General features: G+C 34.3%; 1 protein-coding gene across 1 annotated transcript in view; it reads left to right on the top strand.

Moving 5' to 3' along the window:
- Positions 1-18,768, top strand: part of RYR2 (ryanodine receptor 2) — a 332,243-nt gene that overhangs the window by 272,501 nt on the left and 40,974 nt on the right. Inside the window, exons 77-86 of the mRNA XM_068395937.1 lie at positions 193-289; positions 3,559-3,662; positions 4,271-4,322; positions 4,473-4,526; positions 6,171-6,194; positions 10,969-11,068; positions 12,018-12,097; positions 14,017-14,093; positions 15,405-15,478; positions 17,070-17,087. Coding sequence (XP_068252038.1) covers positions 193-289; positions 3,559-3,662; positions 4,271-4,322; positions 4,473-4,526; positions 6,171-6,194; positions 10,969-11,068; positions 12,018-12,097; positions 14,017-14,093; positions 15,405-15,478; positions 17,070-17,087 — 680 coding nt within the window. The remainder of the gene's footprint in view (positions 1-192; positions 290-3,558; positions 3,663-4,270; positions 4,323-4,472; positions 4,527-6,170; positions 6,195-10,968; positions 11,069-12,017; positions 12,098-14,016; positions 14,094-15,404; positions 15,479-17,069; positions 17,088-18,768) is intronic.

Below are 18,768 nucleotides of genomic sequence, written 5' to 3'. Positions count from 1 at the left end.
TTTTGAATAGAGCATTTTAATGTAAACAATTTTTAAAACAGATGCTTTCAGCAGGTTTTACCACAGCAATTTTGGTTTCCTTTTAAATGGTAGTTGTAATGACTGGACAGTTCTTCAAGCTAGATGAAATTCATATTGACCAAATCTTCTCTTTAAAAGTTTACAACTTTTGTTTTAAATGTCCCTTTTTAGGCACCGAGCAGTCAATCTCTTTCTTCAAGGCTATGATAAATCTTGGATTGAAACAGAAGAACACTATTTTGAAGACAAACTGATAGAAGACTTAGCAGTATGTCTGGGTGCAGAGGGTCGTGGGAATGTATTATGGATTAACATTCATCTTGTATAATAATTATAAGTCTGTGAGGTACATAAGATATCATCTAAGCTATCTCTCTACCCAAAGGGGTGAGCTATAATCAAGTCACTCTGACAGGTGTTAAAAATTACAAGTGATGGAGATTCCAGAATCCCCTCAGGCAGTCTGCTTCAGGGCTTCAGTAACCTTTTATAAAGCTTTTTAAACCTTTGTGTAAATTATGTGCCAGTTGCTGTCATTCCCCTATCTCATCTTCTGCCCTGTGGAGAAGGGGAACAGTCTTTTCGCTTCTTTCTTTGCAGTTAACCTTTATGTATTTGAAGACTTCATAACCCACATTAGAGCCATTTAGAATATGAAACTAGAGGAATTCTAGTCTTAAATTAATCAGTCCCTCAGAAGCAGACAGAGTCTGCTGCCTCTTTGCAGAAGAATCTTCTTGTCAGAGAGGTGAGGATTTTTCCCAACAGTAAAGTTTTAGAACCATGTCTTTAGCCTGGTGAATCCCAGGGGTGTTTTTCAGTAAAGCCTTGTGTCCTCATCCCTTACAATTATCTCTCAGAAAGCCAGTTCTTTCAAGGGCTGGATAAGAACTAATATTGGGAAATTATTCAGTCCCTGGGAGGTCCAACAGAACACAGTCTGAGATCAGTCTTTTTATTGTGAGGAGAGCCTGCTCTGTGCAATAGAAAGAGGAAGCTAACTGGAAAATTGCTATTAGAAAAGAACAATAATTTGCTTTTACTGTTTAAAGCTTATGCTTAAAACTAGCTACACAAGTTGTGAACAGTTTTGAAAATAAGGATCAAAATAGTGAAATTGTGTTGAGCAATGAGTTCAACACAATCAGAATATGGAAGTTCATTTTTGCCTGCACACATGCAGAATTCATTTCTTGTGGCATCCTTATTGTATGATCAAGCATTGTGAAAAAGCAGGAGACTTCTGCAAATACTTTGTATACAGCCTTTTAAACTGATATCTTCATGTGTCCCAACACACTGCAAGTGTTTTAAATAATGTTTTAAAAATGTTTTAAATACTTCTTTTGCTTCTGTATATTAAAAGAAAAAAGTATACACAAGTCCTCTCTTTGAGGAGCTTAATTCTGCTGATTCTTAATGCTGATTCAACAGATCAAGTCTCTAAGGGAACTACATTTTTAATATTTGATATTAAAGTCATAGGATACTCAACACTGTCCTTATTAATAGTTAAAATGCTTCTGCTTTAATTAAAATAGGCTATATGAACACTTAAGCTTATGTGATAAAATTATTGATTAGTTTTATTGGTAGGCATTACTGGACGTAATAATTTATAAGAACAATATGTTTAATGGATGTTTAATAATTAGATTATATAATATTAAATCTTTTAAATCTTCAACATTTAGAAATGGCAACTAAAACTCACCCAAATTATATGTTTTATCCTCTTATGTTACATTCAGTTAAAACTTTTTATTTTACATTTAAATACCTGTAGGGCAAATGTCTCAAAACATTGAAAATTACTTGAATACTTATTTCCCAGAAATGTCAAAAAATCATTTGGTTCTAGTGTTCATGCTATATTAATGAGTTCTACTTAACTCAGTCATTGCTGAATTTGATCGTCCATTTAATTTGAATTAAATCTATGAAAACTAATAACTTATATTAAACATTAACACAACTTCTGCCCTTTTGCTTCATCAGTTTTGATAACATTAGAGAGATATTCTGGTTGATAACATTACCAAATATAGAATGCTGCCATGTAATTAAAGAGAAAGATCAGCATCCTAAATGAGACTGAAATAAAGAGCAGGGGAAGACCTCCATAATGGTGAGATATAACTAGAGTTATAATTTTCATTGTTCAGATCTTGTTATTGATACTGAAAATATTGTCACATATTGCAAAATGTGAAATGAACCTTGCATGGGCATCATAGACTAGCATGTGAAACAACCATTGTGCATATATGTCAACTCAAGTGAATTCTTAGCTGCAACCAGTCATGTTTGGTACAGCTGAGTGGAAAAGGTGGACTTCACAGGCACATATAAAGTATAGTACTACACATAGAGATCTATAAGTATTTCCACAGGAATGTATTTGACACTAGCTCCCACAACTTTTTTCTTAATAGTCCATTTTCCTCGTATCTATTATGTGGCCAACCCTTCCTTATTGCTAACAGATAACATCTGAAATTACAATATATAATTTCTTACTTGTGTAGTCTTATCAATGCATGGAATCCTTTTTATCTGTATTTTAATGTATACTGCTAGGTGAAAACAAGGAGGAAGAGTGGGCATGACTTATGCAACCAATTTTCTTTGAGCTACCAGATGCTTTGTAGAAAAATGTCTGGACGAAGCAATTTTGTTAATAATTTGGTATGCAAAACTTAGTTTCTGAAATGTCTTTTGGCAAAAGACAAGAAGTCAGAGGACAGATTTTGTATAGATTCTTTTCAAAACACTGCTTTGGTGGTTGCCATTATAGTATTTAGGACTACATTTTTCTTTTAGAGTGAACTAACTAGAGCTGTCTGAACCTGAAAGCAAAATAACCAAATGAAAAAAACTATTTGTGTGTGTGCATATATATATATATTATTGAATGATATAGAATATTTTTTATACATTATTGGTTTGTCATCTTCTAAAATTTTACATCCTGCCAGCGTTACTATTGTTCATAGTCTTTCTGTCTTTAGTTGTATTTCTGTCCGTAGTTGTAACCTATAGGTAGTATTTCTGTCTAAAACTGTTGGTGAGCTTCAACTTTAGGTTTCTTCTCCCTTGAAGCCTCTCAGAGTTCCTCAGCAAACATTATACTTGGCATAAGACTTGGAACAGAGGATTCTAACTTTTAGCTGATGAAGCTTGTTAACATAGAGAGGAGCAGATAATATAACAGCAAATGATGGCATCTGGTTACCACTCATTCTGGATAACAGCAGTAAAAGATTGAAGTTACTTGCAGAATCTAGGGAAGAAGGTTAATTTTTATGAGGAGAGGAAATCCAAAGCTTTGCAAATGGTATCATCTTTGTAAGTCTTCATAGTCATAAACACAGTCAGGATTCAGGCTTTTCATACTTTGCTTAGAACTTGTTTCCTCCTGATTGTCCAAATCAAAATTACATATGTGAGTATTTAATGTTTAATAAATTGCCCAGAGTAAAACATTTTTCACTATAGATAATTGAATATACTTTTAAAATCTTTTTTTCCCTGAAGAAACCTGGAGAGGAACCATCAGAAGAAGATGAAAGCCTTAAAAGAGTTGATCCTTTACATCAACTTATTCTGCTATTCAGTCGAACAGCCTTGACTGAAAAATGGTAGGAATGGTGTGAGAGACTGCAGAGTGTATGCAGATTTTCAGATTACTTCTGTGTTTGAAGTTATGCATGTCTCTGTTCAAGTGAGATGGCATCAGCTAGGCCAAAACATGTGCGTACGTACATATGGTGAGTTTGATTTACACTGAAACCTCTCCTGCCTGTGGTATGTAAAGAGATTTCAACATGACTGATAATGAGATGTAAGGAGTTTTCTAGAGACAAATAGATGCCCTTATACACTTTTTCACAGTTGTGGCTGCTGTGTTCAGGACTTACTACACCTCTCTCTTCTGTCTGTGTTCCCTATTCACAGTTATAGTCTGAATGTGAAATATGAGTATATTCTATGTATAATTGAAAAATTAACTATCCTCTTTTTATTGGAAGGTGTTCATGAATTTCAGAGCACTGTGTTTGTAGCTGGCTTTACTTTTCAGTTTGTATTAGTTAATCAAATCCTCATTTTCCAAAAAGACTTTTGTAATTAGTTATGAGCATAGAAATCCTTTAAAAACATTAAGATACTTAAAAATATTTTGGTGCTCCAATTCTACTATAATGGCTCTAATCTTCCTCATTTTCCCTTTCTTCTCTCTGTTAACCAGCAAATTGGAAGAAGATTTCCTGTATATGGCTTATGCTGACATTATGGCAAAGGTAACTTCTTTGCTGTCTTTTGCATCTTTTCTGTTTTAATAAAATTAATAAAGAAGATCAAGAGAAATTATGTGTAAAGTGAAGGAAGGCTTAGACCTCCCCATCCCTCCCTGACTTATCAGCAAATGTTTTCTTTCTACATGGTATCAGAGCTGCCATGATGAAGAAGATGATGATGGTGAAGAAGAAGTCAAGAGTTTTGAAGTAAGATTATACTTCTGTTTTGTTTTTCTTGTCATGTTAGACATTATTTCATAGCTTCCAACTGACACTTACGTTTCTTGGTTCATGGCTTACTGCAGCTTATTATGACAGTGAACTGCATGTCAGAAGCTGGATTGGCAGATATGAGTCACTAGATTCATAGTAATAAAAACATAGGTAGTATCACATAAGATTATATAGAGAATAGTTTAATGTATCTTACATGTTTATGTGACTGACTTTTAACTTTTTAGTTGTTGAAGAGAAATATTACGGGTAGTAACTTATTCTGGAAGTCTGATAACAGGCTGTGTCTTGTAAAGTATCATGTCCTACTTTTAGTTTGGATGGTTAAAATACTGAAATAATACTGCTTTTTTGAGTAGTCGTTTACATTCAGTACCTTTAATTTATACAGTATTTTTATGTTCAAATATATATTAGTGCTTCTTAGTAAAAAGTGAATTTTATTTATTAATACTGCTAAGCTTTTTCTTATGTTGAGAATAGGAAATCTGTATTTATTGTTGTTTATTGTTGAGTTTTTAGTGATCATCACTGTGTAAGGAAACACATGAGTTGATGATTACAACAGTAAGAGATGAATCCTTGACATGTGTTTGCTCTGGGATCTGTCTCTTTTTCCATTAATAAAATGGAGTTTACAAGAAATTTGCGTGTTCTGAGGGGCACTGAGAGAATTAGCTTGTTAATATTTTTAATATTTTAAAATATTGTAGCATAATTCTGACATTAAAAGTTGTCCTGTATTTTTCAAATCAACTAATACTTATATTTAATATCTTTACTAAAACACAGAAACATTAAATGCATGCTTTTATTATTTCTTTAAAATATTTCTAAATATACTGATTGATTTGGTATAAAAATACCTGTTTTGAATTTTGAGGAGTGGTTTGGGGCATATTTAATTTTACTCCCATTGTTTTGTACACACCAGATGTTCTGTATGTTTTCTACATGCTGCTGCATGAGATAGCACTGAACTATTTAAGTACATATTCTCTATTTGCCTGTGTATAGAAATTAGAAAGAATACCAATACCAAATTCTTTTCACTCACTCAGAAGTTCTAGTTGAGTTGAGTTACAATTAAAATACCTAATATATAAATTTTTGTTTCTTGGTAAATATCTAAGTATGAATACAAATTTAAGTGGGTTTTTTTTTGGGTTTGTTTGTTTGTTTTTTTTTTTCTTGGAAATGCAATGTATGAGGTATCATTGACTAAACAAAGAATATTTATTTCTGTAAGCTTTTTTCAGTTAGCCCATGCATGCTTGTTAGATATCAAAGTCTTGTGCTTATAAATGTGAGAATTTATAAATAGGAAGTCATTGAGGTGAATGAACGAATTTATCAGTAAGGGATTTATTAGTGGTCCTTACCTAAATTATAATGGGTTCCTTGTTCAGCATTCAACTTTATCTTTTGAGAGAAGATCCTATTAATTTGTTTCTCATTATTATTTTTTCTGTAGCTATGAAAGTTATGTTTAAATTATGTATTAATCTGTTCAAAAGACAATTTTGTGTATGTATTTGGTCAGTCACCTGCAGAAAAAAAATTTTGGACTTCTTTTTCTTATTACTGTTTCGCTTCTTGTCCTTGCCCTTCGTTAAGGTGACAGGATCACAACGCAGCAAGGTAAAACAGAAAAATATGTGTGTATTTGTCTGGGTCTAATTTTGTGATTTTTTTTTAGGCCCAACATCTTGGATAAGTTCAACTAAAGGGTCTTGAAAATGTTTTTAACATTTCAGTTCCAGCATGACATCTCTACCAAACCCTTCTTGTGCACAAACTCTTTTTAAAGACTCCAAGAATTATTTATGCAAAATATATCATATAAAATTATGTTGCCATTTTGGGGAAAACAGTGTGTCATTTGGCTTGTTCTAATTCTTTTGCTTTTCTTGCCTTTTGTGCATCAGTTATCTTCTTTCTGGTTATAATTTAATTTGAATGATTAAAATCGTTTATTTGGCTCTTAAGGGAAAGCAGTTGGACTTTTCTTTTGTATCTTAGCAGACATGCATTTCTGATATAGTAGTAAAATTCTGTTTCCAATGTTTGTCACAGGGAGAGCACAGTTTACCTGTGATTCAGATCCTTTGGAATAAACTGAGTCCTTAGCCTTCACTGTGATAGTATTTGATAGAAGCTCCATAGCTACTCCATATCTGAAGTGATTCCTAGTTGTTCGATGGTTTCTCTAAAAACATAGAGGCAATAGCTCTGAAATGTCATACTGTTGATTTTTTTAATTGACTCAATTTCTTACACAGTCTTTTGTGTCTCATCATGAAAGTCTCACCATTTGTTTCTAAAAGGTGGCCCATGGCTTAAGCACCAGCCTGCTTGCCTAATTCATGCAAGCAGAAGCCTCAGTTCCCACTGTTGACTCAGACTGCTTGCTGATAATGCTGCAAGGTTGATGTTCTGAGAGGAGATATGGTGTGTGGTGTAGCTGGTTTTTGGTTCTGAGGTATTTAGATACAGTTATTTGTGCTGTGGCTAATGGCAGCTAGACTAAGTAGAGGTGACTTGCTTGAGATTGGGAATGCACAGATTTAGCTGATGGTCAGACTCCAGTCAGTAGCTTCAGAGTTCCTTGCCCATGGCAGGCAATAGGGGGAACAATTGTAACCTTCTCCATTGAAAAGAGCAAGGTGATTTTGGTGTTTTGTTTGCTAGTGCTTCTATTAACATTCAATTCACAAAAGAAAGAGGTTCCAATACAGCTGTGGAAAGAGAAGATGTATTCCAGGATCAACTTCACTCTTACTCCTTCAAAAGTTTTCACAGATCTGTTCTACCTTCATACGATAAAGGCATTACCCTGGAAGATGAATGCGCTCATACAGACTCACAAAAAGGTGTTTAAAAGGTATTGTAATTGCCACAAACACAAAGTACATATTGCAAAACCCCAAAGGAAGTATATAAGCAATCTAATAGTATAATTTCTTCTTTGTTTCTTCTATTAATTTAGCTATTCAAATATTACATGTCTATCACTCTGCCTACCTGGTTGCTGTACACTAAATGCTATATGCTCCACAGAAAGTTTTCTGTCTGGCTGATTGCAAAGTGTTTTAAGAGGGGAAAAAACCCCAAGAATAAGTAATTCTTGCTTCCTTCATACATGACAGGAAACAATTGTAAAGATATGAGACCTCTAAACTATAAAAATGTGTGATGTTTGAAGTCCTGAATCTTTTCATTGTCAGAGCAACAGAGACCTTTGGGCAAGTTTAGAATGCGATAAAAACGATGAGTGTATTTTTTCGGCAATTTTCATGCACATATCTCATGCAGTGTAGTCTCATTTTTGTACAAATAATCTGTATTGGGATCACTGTGTGGGCAGTAGGGAGCTCACAATATAAACCCGTAATAAAGTTGTCTGTGCGTTACTATATGCCTGTCTGCATTTGCCTGCTAGTATTTGCTTTGAATTATTATGATTATCTTTGCTCCTTGACCTTTGTCTCTAAGTTAACTTTCTATCATATTGAACAGACACTCAATTGACTCCCTGTAGAGTGTCACTGTCCCCGTTTAGCTATTTCATAATTTCATGAAAAAAAAATCAAACGCTCTGTAGAAGTAGGATTATACATTTGCACTCTATGGCTGCGAGCTTAGTGGTAGCAGCAAACAAATCTCTCCTTATGGCTTAGCTCCAAGGGAGAGTCCAAGAATCATTCTTCATATGGATTATGAAAAAATAAACCATTTCAGTGGTGCACTTGTCAGTTAAAACTCCGATTTAGTTTTTGCAAGTTTGTTGCCTACGAATTCAAGCTACAACTTGTGGGTTTGCCCGTGTTTTTTGGCATATGGTTGCTTGTAACGATTTAAAAACCAAAAAAATAGAAGTAGAAAATCTTTGAGTCTCTGCTTTCAAAGAGTATAATGAAAAAGTTTTCTTGGTTTGGTAGGTTGCTGCAGAAAGTCTATAATGTGGGAATACTTGCACGTACATTTCTAAGTGGTCAGCTTTTTCCCATATAAATGGAAAACACCCAAGATAAAATACACTTGGTTTTCTTTGAGGTTTTTTTTTTTTTTAAATTCTAGTGGATTACTTTAAATGTTTCATTTAGTATGAAGTATTTTTGCTACTGTTGTGACGGTTTTGTGAATTACAGAAAATTCAAACCACTGGCTAATTATTTTGGTAGTTTTCTCGACATCAACTGGCAAGCACAGTAAAGTGCAAAAAACTCTGCTGGTAGCACAGTTAACAGCGATAGCAGTAAGCGCATCTTAGATAATTGGGGATGGCACATCTTAGATAATTGGGGATGCCTTGACCAGGCAGCAGCTCTATTAATTTAGTATACTTTGTATGCAATGGGTGGCCCACTTCATATCAGTGCTGCCGTCACATATATATACATGTATTAACATTGCATGGAGAAAGCAACAGTAAAAAAGCATTGTCAGGCTGAAGAAGGAACCATGATCTTTGGGGGTTATCGTCAAAGGAATGGATGCTTTTAGAAGAAATGTTTGTGGTGGTTTTTTGTTACTGGAGTTTTATTTTTGGTCTGCTTTGTTACTGGTTACCTGGACGGCTTGCTTTCCATGGAAAATGCCGCTCTCCTCACTTTAAGCTGTTTGGCAATGCCTATTTCTACTGGTCTTCTATAGTGCCATTGCAAGAAGTGTGCATACCCGTTCTTTTCGTCTGTAAATTACGCAGATGCATCCTCACTATGAGCATTCTTATCAACTTATGAAAAAAATATTGTATAATGAAAGTAGTATAGCTGATGTTAGGCTTGTGAACAAAAGTGAATAATAAATCTTGCAATGGAAGAAAAATGAAAGATTATTGGTCTAAACCTAAAAGTAACTAGAAATATGAAACAGTTTTTTAAAAAAAAGAAACACTGATCCATTTTCAGTGGCATCTGAAGCAAATGAAAATATTTTATTGTAGCTACATTAAACCTGTGATGTCATGATTTTCTGGTAGCTTGTGCGTGTGGTGTGTGTGTGTGTATGTGTGTATGTTTCTGTTTTGTTTTTGTTGAACTCCCAGGAAGAGGTTTAAACATGAAGGCAAAACTTTCAAACCTTAGCATGGCTACATATGAAGCAAAGCTGCCATTTTTTTTTTTCCTTTTTGTGCCTCCATCTAGATTTGTCACATAATTTAAAGAAAAAAGAAAGATACAATTTAACCACAGGAGAGCTAATAGTGTGAAAAAAAAAAACCCACCCTGATGAATTTTGTTTCCGCAGCACGATATTATCAAAGATTTAAGAAACAAATTTGCCAGCCTCGGCGAGAACTCTCTGGTAACAGCATAAATGTCTGTGTTGGTTTGCTTTTGAGTTAAAGGTTTCTTTTTCATTCATTTGAACATATTTCTCCTTTTTATCTCTTCTTTTTTTAATTTATTATTCATACCCTCTATTTAGCAAGCCTTCATTTTTTAAACCTCTTCCATCTTCCAATGTCTTTTTTTCCGTAACTTGGATGGAAAGTTTATGGCAGCAAAGCTGTCATTCTGGCTACTTCTGCTGCAGCTGTTCCTGCTTTTAGGTCATACATGTTTTGGGCGTTGTGTTTTTGGACATGATACTAACTGATTGTGTCATGTTCCTTTTCAGTAAGCTTTTTACCACGCCATCTGATGGACTCACTGTCATAGGGCTCTATGCAACTTCCATTTTGCAACTTATACTGCTTAGTCATCCTCAATTCTCCAGGAAGCTTCGATTAACTTGGTGAAAGTTCAAACTCATCTGGAATTAACTGTGCCTTTATGTTTGCTTTTAATGTTCTTCTTTATGTTTTCGGTAGCAGTTTAAATTATAAAAAACAAACTTCACCATTGCTCAAGCAACGCCATGCAGTATTGTTTGTTGCCGCTAAAGAATGCAAAATATAAAAGCACAGTGTATTCTATCAAATATTCTGTTGGTAGAGTGGGCAATCTATATTGTAATATAATGATATGTTTTGAAAAAATTCTGAGATGCTTCTGTTACTCTGGTATTCAGCAACAACTTGCAAGTCAAGAGCCGCATACTGAGCAGTATGAAGTTATGGTCACACTATAGAAGATTTTTAAGAATATGAACTGTTGCACAAAAACACAGCACAAAAGTGCAAGTTTGATATATGCATTATATATATAATGAACATGGGCTTAGAACTAACCTAATGATTTACAATTGAGATGACTCTTTTCAGCTAAACTGCTAAAAGCATATTAAAGAAAAATACCAAGAGGAGAATATTACTTGAACATGTTAAATATCTGTTCAGTAGCATTGTATGTATTAAAATGGTCCATGATGTTGCCATAGAGCCCATATACTAAGAGAAAACCAAAAACCTTTGGAGAACTGATAGTAACTGAAGTCCTCATCTTAAATGACTGGAATTTTTATTCAGGAAAAAGAAATGGAAAAGCAAAAACTTCTATATCAACAAGCCAGACTGCATGACCGGGGTGCTGCTGAGATGGTTCTGCAGACAATCAGTGCTAGTAAAGGTAATGTTTTGTTGTGTAGATTACATATTAAATCTTATTTCTAATGATCTTTAAAATGATTGTAATTCTTACTGGGCAACACCTGCAGGTGTTTGGCACTAAAGTTTGCTTTCAAAATGTACCCAAAGTTTCAAAAATTATTGACAGCTAATCCAGAAAAGTATAATGAAGAATTCTCATGAGGTTATTGTTGTTGTTGTTACTATTATTATTATTTTTTCTAGTGATAATTGAGAGGAATTGTGAAAAAGTTTGAGCTATAGCAGTATGCAATGACAAAAAGCCCCCCAAATTCTGGGTTGTGTACAGTTCTGAAGTAGGTGTAGACTTTGGTCCTTTCCCCCCCCACCCCACTCCCAAAATATCTACTTTATTGCTGTGCTTTGAGAAAACATTTCAGAAGCGTAAATGATGATTTTGTCCGTTAGACACCATCTTACTCTAAGGTTTGATGCTTTCATTGTCTGTTCTGTGATTTGTTTCTACAGTAGTGATGTTTTAAAAATTCCTATTTACAAATTTCATTTACTGTAACTAAATGCTTTGGATCACTGTCATTTTCTGAAGAAACGGGAAAAAAATATCTAGACTGCCATGCAGAGGAGACACATTGTTAAACTTGAAAGCTAGCTTAAAATTATGCACCCAGCCTTAAATTGACTGTTGGATGCTCTAGCGAATGAAACATGATTTATATTCATTGATCTCAGTTCTTCCTGTCTTATGTCTTACTTCTTTTGTGTGCTGTGTACGCATTACACTACGTCTGCAGGCACTCAGGAAGATGTTAAGACACACTAGAGATCATGAAAGAAAAGTAGGTCTGTTTTACAAGAGAAACAAAAAGGCCTCTCCTCGTAAACTACCATTCAAGTCATTGTACGATAAGTTAATAGAACATTCTTATTTTTATATATGATTTAAAAGTATATTTTAAAATAATTTTAAGGTGAGATGGGGCCAATGGTTGCAGCTACCCTAAAGCTAGGGATTGCCATCTTAAATGGAGGAAATTCTACCGTTCAACAGGTAAAGTAGTAATTTTTTTTTCACCCATTCTAGTCAATGTAGATCTTTATACCATTGTCATTATTATTGCAGTAGTGCATTATGTAATGTGACTATTTGTCAAATGCTGATTATCCGCTTACTCTTTTTCCCAGAAGAAAATAGTGTACAAAAGTACCTTATTTGCTAGGTGTATATTTCTTATTCGTATAAATGCAATTAATCTACAGAATACAAGGCTAAAAGAAATTTGTTTTGCACTTTAGCTGGAAGGGGGAAATTTTATGTTAAATCATTAAGTTATAGAGGAATTCTGTGGGAGGGAAGGATTTCTTGGGAGATTGCCATTGCCCTGTAGCCAGTAGAGCAAAATTGCTGACCCCAGTCTTCAGCAAAAAAAATACTACACAAATTCAGAAGTCTTTAGCTTATGCCCTGGAGAGTACAGAGTACATTCAGTGTTCTGTACTAGTTGAAGATTCCTGAGTCCAGAAGGCTTCATACCTGCCATTAGTACATTGCTGTAGGACAATTTAAAGAATACAGACAACTGGCAACAGTTAAGGTCCCAAGTTAAGCAACCACTGAAGTAGCTGAATGCAGCCAAAAATAATGTTCTTTTCAGGGGCTATCGTTACCAGGAATTGACCAGAAAGACCACAAATTGTGCAGAAAAGTATCTTCTTGAACTATTGCCAGTTCTTTGTGATGTCATGATGTTAAATTACTTAGGAAAATCATTACATTTGTACATAGTTGCTTAATCTGAATTTGTAGTGCTACAATCTTTTTTTTTTTTATTATTTGATAAAGTTTTAACTGATCAGAATGCAAGAAACAGTTATTAGTGTGGTTACAATAATACTAACACTATTAGTCTAAATTACATACTTATAAAAGTATCAGCAATACAGTTAGAATTGCTGTTTTTTCAGTTGCCTCATTTCTACCCATTTTCTCTGGTGTTATGCTCCCCTTCTGATTTTCCTTTAGGCCCTAAGATCAACCCTTCAGTCTTCCTTGGGAAGAATGGTATGGGTGGGGGGAGACGTACACAAGTGGTTTTGAAAAGTCATCATCATCATCCTCTGGAGTTCTTTGCTTTGATTAGTACGGTGGTGTTGATGGGGGTGTTCTTTTTCTGTGATCTTGGGTCTACTTGGGGTTGTGATGATAAGTTTTGTTGACACTGTCTGCTTATGTGCTCTTTCATTTTGGATGTTACTTATTATCCATTTTTCCTATTATTTTTGTTATTTGCAAAAAGAGTTTTACCTCATTCACAACTTGAATTCTTGTAGCATTCCTACTGAGACTGATCTTTGAGCTTTATGATTTTTGTTCACAACTGGGACCTCTGGTATCATCCTATATCTTCACTCAGCAACACATTGCATTCTAGAATCAGAGTTCACTCCACTGAATAATTTTTTGTTATTGCAATCGATTATCAGATAGGTATTACACATTACAATAAAGCTAAAACAAATTTAAAAAATACTCACATGACTACTAACATGCTGTTGCAGCTAAAATAATCTAAACCAAACTGAGGTTATGACAAGCCCAGTTTGGTGCTGAAACGGTAGTGTCAATTTAAATTTGTGGCCTAGTAGTGGCAAGATTGTATTTATATTAAACACTAAATTCTGCTGGCTGTGTTGACTTTAGTTGCTATCTTTATGTTCCTTGATTTAGGAAGGAATATCCAAAATGGATGATCTTCTTTTCTGTAAAGGACATGAGCATTAAATGTTCTTTTTATTTTTGATACCTGGATTTTTTCTCTGCAAGACTCTTTTATCTAATCTGTAAATTTTAGAGATATTTCAAAACACCAACCTCATTAGTAATCTAGAATCCACGTACTATTAAGTTAACTAGATTAACACATAGTATAAATGTTAATTCTCTGTGTAAATTATTTGTGTTCACTGCAGAAAATGCTTGACTACCTCAAGGATAAAAAGGATGTGGGATTCTTTCAGAGCCTTGCTGGTCTTATGCAGTCCTGCAGGTAAGAAAACATCTACTTTAAAAGTTTATTATTTTGCTTTTAGGCTTTATTCCACAGGATTTATAGTTTTGGAAAGATCCTTTACATACTTTTCGCAAATAGCACCTGGGGACTGCAATGTGCTAGATTTACGGTAAAGGGCAAGGTGGTGCTCATGATAAGAAAATCTTCATGTGATATGGATCTTGATAAAAGAGCTCTTTTCACAAATGTTTGCAGCATTTGTGTCTACTTAAGATATGCCAGAAAACAACTCAAGAGTTAGGAGCATTCCTCAGGGGCAAATTCTTAACTCTGGAGGTATCCTGTAATCCTGCAGAGACCAGGTTAAGGATCAGTGTTAAGTAATCATAAAGATTTTGGGAAAACCCAACTTTGTTAGAAATATTAATAGGACTTTTTAGAAGGCAGAAAAAGGAATGGAATATTGTGACATTTTTGTCCATTCATGTTTCTTGACAGTTTATATTGATTTTATATATATAAATATATATATTTAAATGTTTTATATATAATTCCTAAGAATAAACTATATCAATAAATAATGTATTAATGAACATAAACCATAGGACTAAGAGGCTTCCTGGATCAAGCGGTTCAGTCTTCTGTTATGTCAAGGGTCCCATGTTATATACTTTTATCTTAACACTGTCTTTGTCCAAGTTTCATTTTGAGATCAGTGAGGTTTCTTGCCAGCAGAACTACTGCTGTAGTTCATCTACATTCATCTGACTTGCATAAACATTCTTGCTTATGAGCAAAAGTTATCCATGGCTAGCTGACATGCTAAGCCATGAAAGTCAGGACTTTGCAGATTCAGAAATGGAAATATGTAAGAGTATATGTTCCTTCGGTCTGGTTAGTTGAATACATATTCCCCTTTGGCAGCTTCAGTTTTCCAGAACAGGGAGGGAGAGGAACACCGAGTGGAACTAATGATGACGTAGTTTCTTAACGGACCTTGCTGCTTGGGATGAACTGGGCTATAATATAGAAGTAGTTAATAATATGGCTTCTTTGTAATTCCTAAAATGAGAATATATATCATAAACACATATGTTCCCTTTTTTTGGTAAATGATAAAGAGCCAAATTCTATTGTCATTTGCAGGGTAAAAGCAGATTAAGTCTGTAGAGCTGAGTTTCATAATCTTGTAGCAGACACATACATTAAGCCACTGAAATGTATCTTCTTGACACTAGTATGATTATATACTTAAATGAAATCACAAATCCTTTTCTGTCTTTCACAGAATGAAATATTACATATATTTAATTAATCACAGGACAAATGTCATTTTTCTCATTGCAGTGTGCTTGACCTGAATGCATTTGAACGACAGAACAAAGCAGAAGGCCTTGGCATGGTGACTGAAGAGGGATCAGGTACTATTGATTTAACAGAAATGATCCATGAACTTTTCTCTTTTACATTTTGCAGAAGCAAGCTGACTTTGAAAGAACCCTGTAAATATATATCTAGAGGCTGAAGCTAAAATATGTTTCCTAAGAGCGGTTTATATTTAATTGGCCTACCTAAGCCCCTGCTTGTCAACAGTAAATCACTAGCATGTGTGCTGAGTTTCAGAATGGTTTTGGAGGATTCTTACCCATCATTCTGAAGAAGTGAAGACATTAAATGTAAAATTGAAAACAGATTCTAGTTACAAACACCCATGTTTATGCATGTAAAACATTTCAGAAGTCTATAACCAGTTGCAGCATAAAATGAAATTAGGAGTTCCCACCTGATTTCTTGAACTGTCTTGACTGGAATGAAAAACAGACAATTTAGTTAAGCTGTAAATTAAATATTAGAGGTCAAGGGAACTGTATCTGCTGTTTGGAAAAAAGTCTGCTGGGAAAGCTTTTTCTTTGAAGTAATTATTTTCTGTTTGTCTTTGGGGAAATATTACACAATTTTCACTTTACTTTTGACTTTGAACCAATTTGGCTTTCTACCCTCTGTGTTGTCAGTTCACTGTCAATTTCTTTCTTCTGTCTGACAGTACGTTCTACTACTCCCTTACTGTGATTGTCTGGCAACATCAGGTTCATTCTTATGTGACTTAATAGAGCTACCAAAGCACATTTTCTCCCCTTGTCTTCAGTATTTTTTACAGTGCATTTTTATGTTTAAAGCCTACAGTGATGTAATCTTTTAACATGTTTTTATCTTAAAAACAAGGTAAAAAAGCTTGACTGTATAATCATTATTGCATTTGGGGTTTCATAATTCATACCTGCAACACTGCATATCTCATTGGCTATTGTGCCTGTAGCTCTTTTATGCGGCATATTTCTTGAATATTCAACTGCTAATCTCAAATCAAAATCATGAACTATTAAATTTGGCTGAATGACTTCAAGACCAATCATAAACGCTGCTTCTCCGAAAGTGCTCCCACAGTTTAAATTATAGATCAAATCCTGCTAGACTTATATGAGTTAACAAAATTAAGTGAATGCATGTGGATAAAATTTGGTCACAAGATTGTGAATCGAGCACTGATGCAGCTATCTGGCATATAAGGTTTCGGCCATTACTTTCATGTTTTATTGAAGATTATTCTGCACAATGTTATGCTCTTTTGGACAACATTTCTACTACTAAATAATTAAATTTATTATTTATAAAGTTGGATTTTGAAATAGACTGTCAAGATACCAGCTCATATTTCTTTTAACCTCTGCCTCTATTTCTAGAAATGACTGATATTGCATGCAAATATAAATAAATCTTTAAACGCTGCATAATTGACTCTACCTGTATTAGAGTATTTTTGTTCTTCCTCATTTGAGGGATTTTTTTTTTATTTTCTATTTATTTGATCTTTCTCTTTTAGTGCAGAACTAATTTTGCCAAAACCAATGCTAACTATATTTTGTATTTGCTAAAAACAATTTCTCAACTTTTTTTTTCTTTTTTCCTTGTTTCTTTTTCTTTGAACTAATTGTCCTGTCCTCCCTTCCTCAGTCATCACTCATGAGCGTGGTAATTATTAAAAACAACTGCCTATTCTTTATTTTTCCTGCTCTTAGCTTTGTGTCAGCACTGTACAGCTCCTGAACACCATTAGATTTTTTTGTTCCTGTAAGACTGTTAAACTAGTGGGTTCTTTTGTATTATTATTAAACTGTGTATTCCAAAATTCTTGGGTTTTGTGTCAACTCTCCCCACTTTGTTCTTCCTCCCTTTCTCAGGATTTGCACAGTAACTGGCACACTAGATGTAAGAGCAGCAAGCTTTTTAAAACTCTTTTTCTGTTATTTTTTATTTCTTTTCATTTTAGTGAGCCCAGTATTTGCAATGGATGAATGTTAAAAAAAAAAAAAAGTATACCTATACATACACAAAGCCTTGTGCTATAGTCCTTCTGTAGTATTTATGTTGTGTATTGAATGTGGCTTTATTGCTGCATTAATTTGTGCAAGCACAGGAAATCAGTGGTGGATCCAGTGAGGATTTGAGGGTGGTTAGTAAGGAGGGGACTTGCCACTGGCTAGGTTTATCTAATGCAGTCAGGTGTTGATACAGGAAAGAGGTGGTGCATTGCTAATTTAGAGGAATCAATAATGTTTACAGGTCGTTCTTCCTTGCTCTGAAAGCTACTTGATTTGTTAAGGTTCCTATACGTCAAAGGTTCCTTACTCCAAGTAAAGGAAGAGCTTTGTAGAAGCAGTCGCCATGAGATGTTCTGTCCCCCTGAGAAATGAGAATTTAAAATACAAAATGTGTATACCATTCAGCATAAACAATAAGCTCAAACACAGCAGATGTCTTTTCATTAGCCAAATGTTGAGGAGGGGATGATCTGGATTTTTGTTTGTTTTCTCAGTGGAATTTTTTTATTTGGCAGATTAACAAAAAATTCAATACTTAGGATGATGTGTTTTTCTTTTCTTTATTACTGAGCAGCAGCAATGTCAAGATACAGCAATCACACTATGTCAAAGATTTCTTGGCACAAAGGGATAATATTTGCCAACAGCATCTTTTTTTATGTATTAATATCCAGCTACTGAAAATTCAAGAAAACAGAACAAAGCAAAGCCAAGACAAAAAAGAGTGTAGTTTTCCTTTTCAGGGTTACATTATATGTAATATTATGCTACCTTTAAATAATATTTTTTTTTATATTATGAAGCACACCTTTTTCAATTCATTGAAAAGTAGTTTACGTAAGAGCTGTACAGGTACTGGTATTAATACCTGATAGCGTTATGAAAGCCCAGCCAGTGTGTCTGTGGGGAAACTCCTGCAGTGAACAGTTTTGAAGTATCCTAGATTTTGTGGGATACCTGAGATCATATGTCTGTTTGCAATCCTACGAATAACCATCTGTAAATACTACAAAGGAAGTTCCAAAGATGTGGAAATGTTTCCTCCCATTCCATTTTTTGAGGGAGATAGATACTTACTCTTTCAGTAATTAATTGCTTCTCAATTAAAGACAATTTTATTGATTCCCAAGGGAATGATGGGATGTAAAATGTGCACTGTAGCCTGTTTCTCATGTCATCTGAATCTGATGCAGAAGAATATTAATGATCAATTGTCACTGAGTTTACAACCTATAAACCTGAAACTATTGCCAAAGTCACAGAAAAACTGCTGTTGACACTTATGGGAATAGTCACAACTTTTCCTCAACAGTGCTTGTTTCTGGTCCCAT

The sequence above is a fragment of the Nyctibius grandis genome, chromosome 1 (genome assembly GCF_013368605.1).
Source record: "Nyctibius grandis isolate bNycGra1 chromosome 1, bNycGra1.pri, whole genome shotgun sequence".
In the NCBI taxonomy this organism is placed as follows: Eukaryota; Metazoa; Chordata; class Aves; order Nyctibiiformes; family Nyctibiidae; genus Nyctibius; species Nyctibius grandis.
Note: the sequence above shows the minus strand (reverse complement) of the source record. Positions and strands in the feature narration are given on the sequence as shown.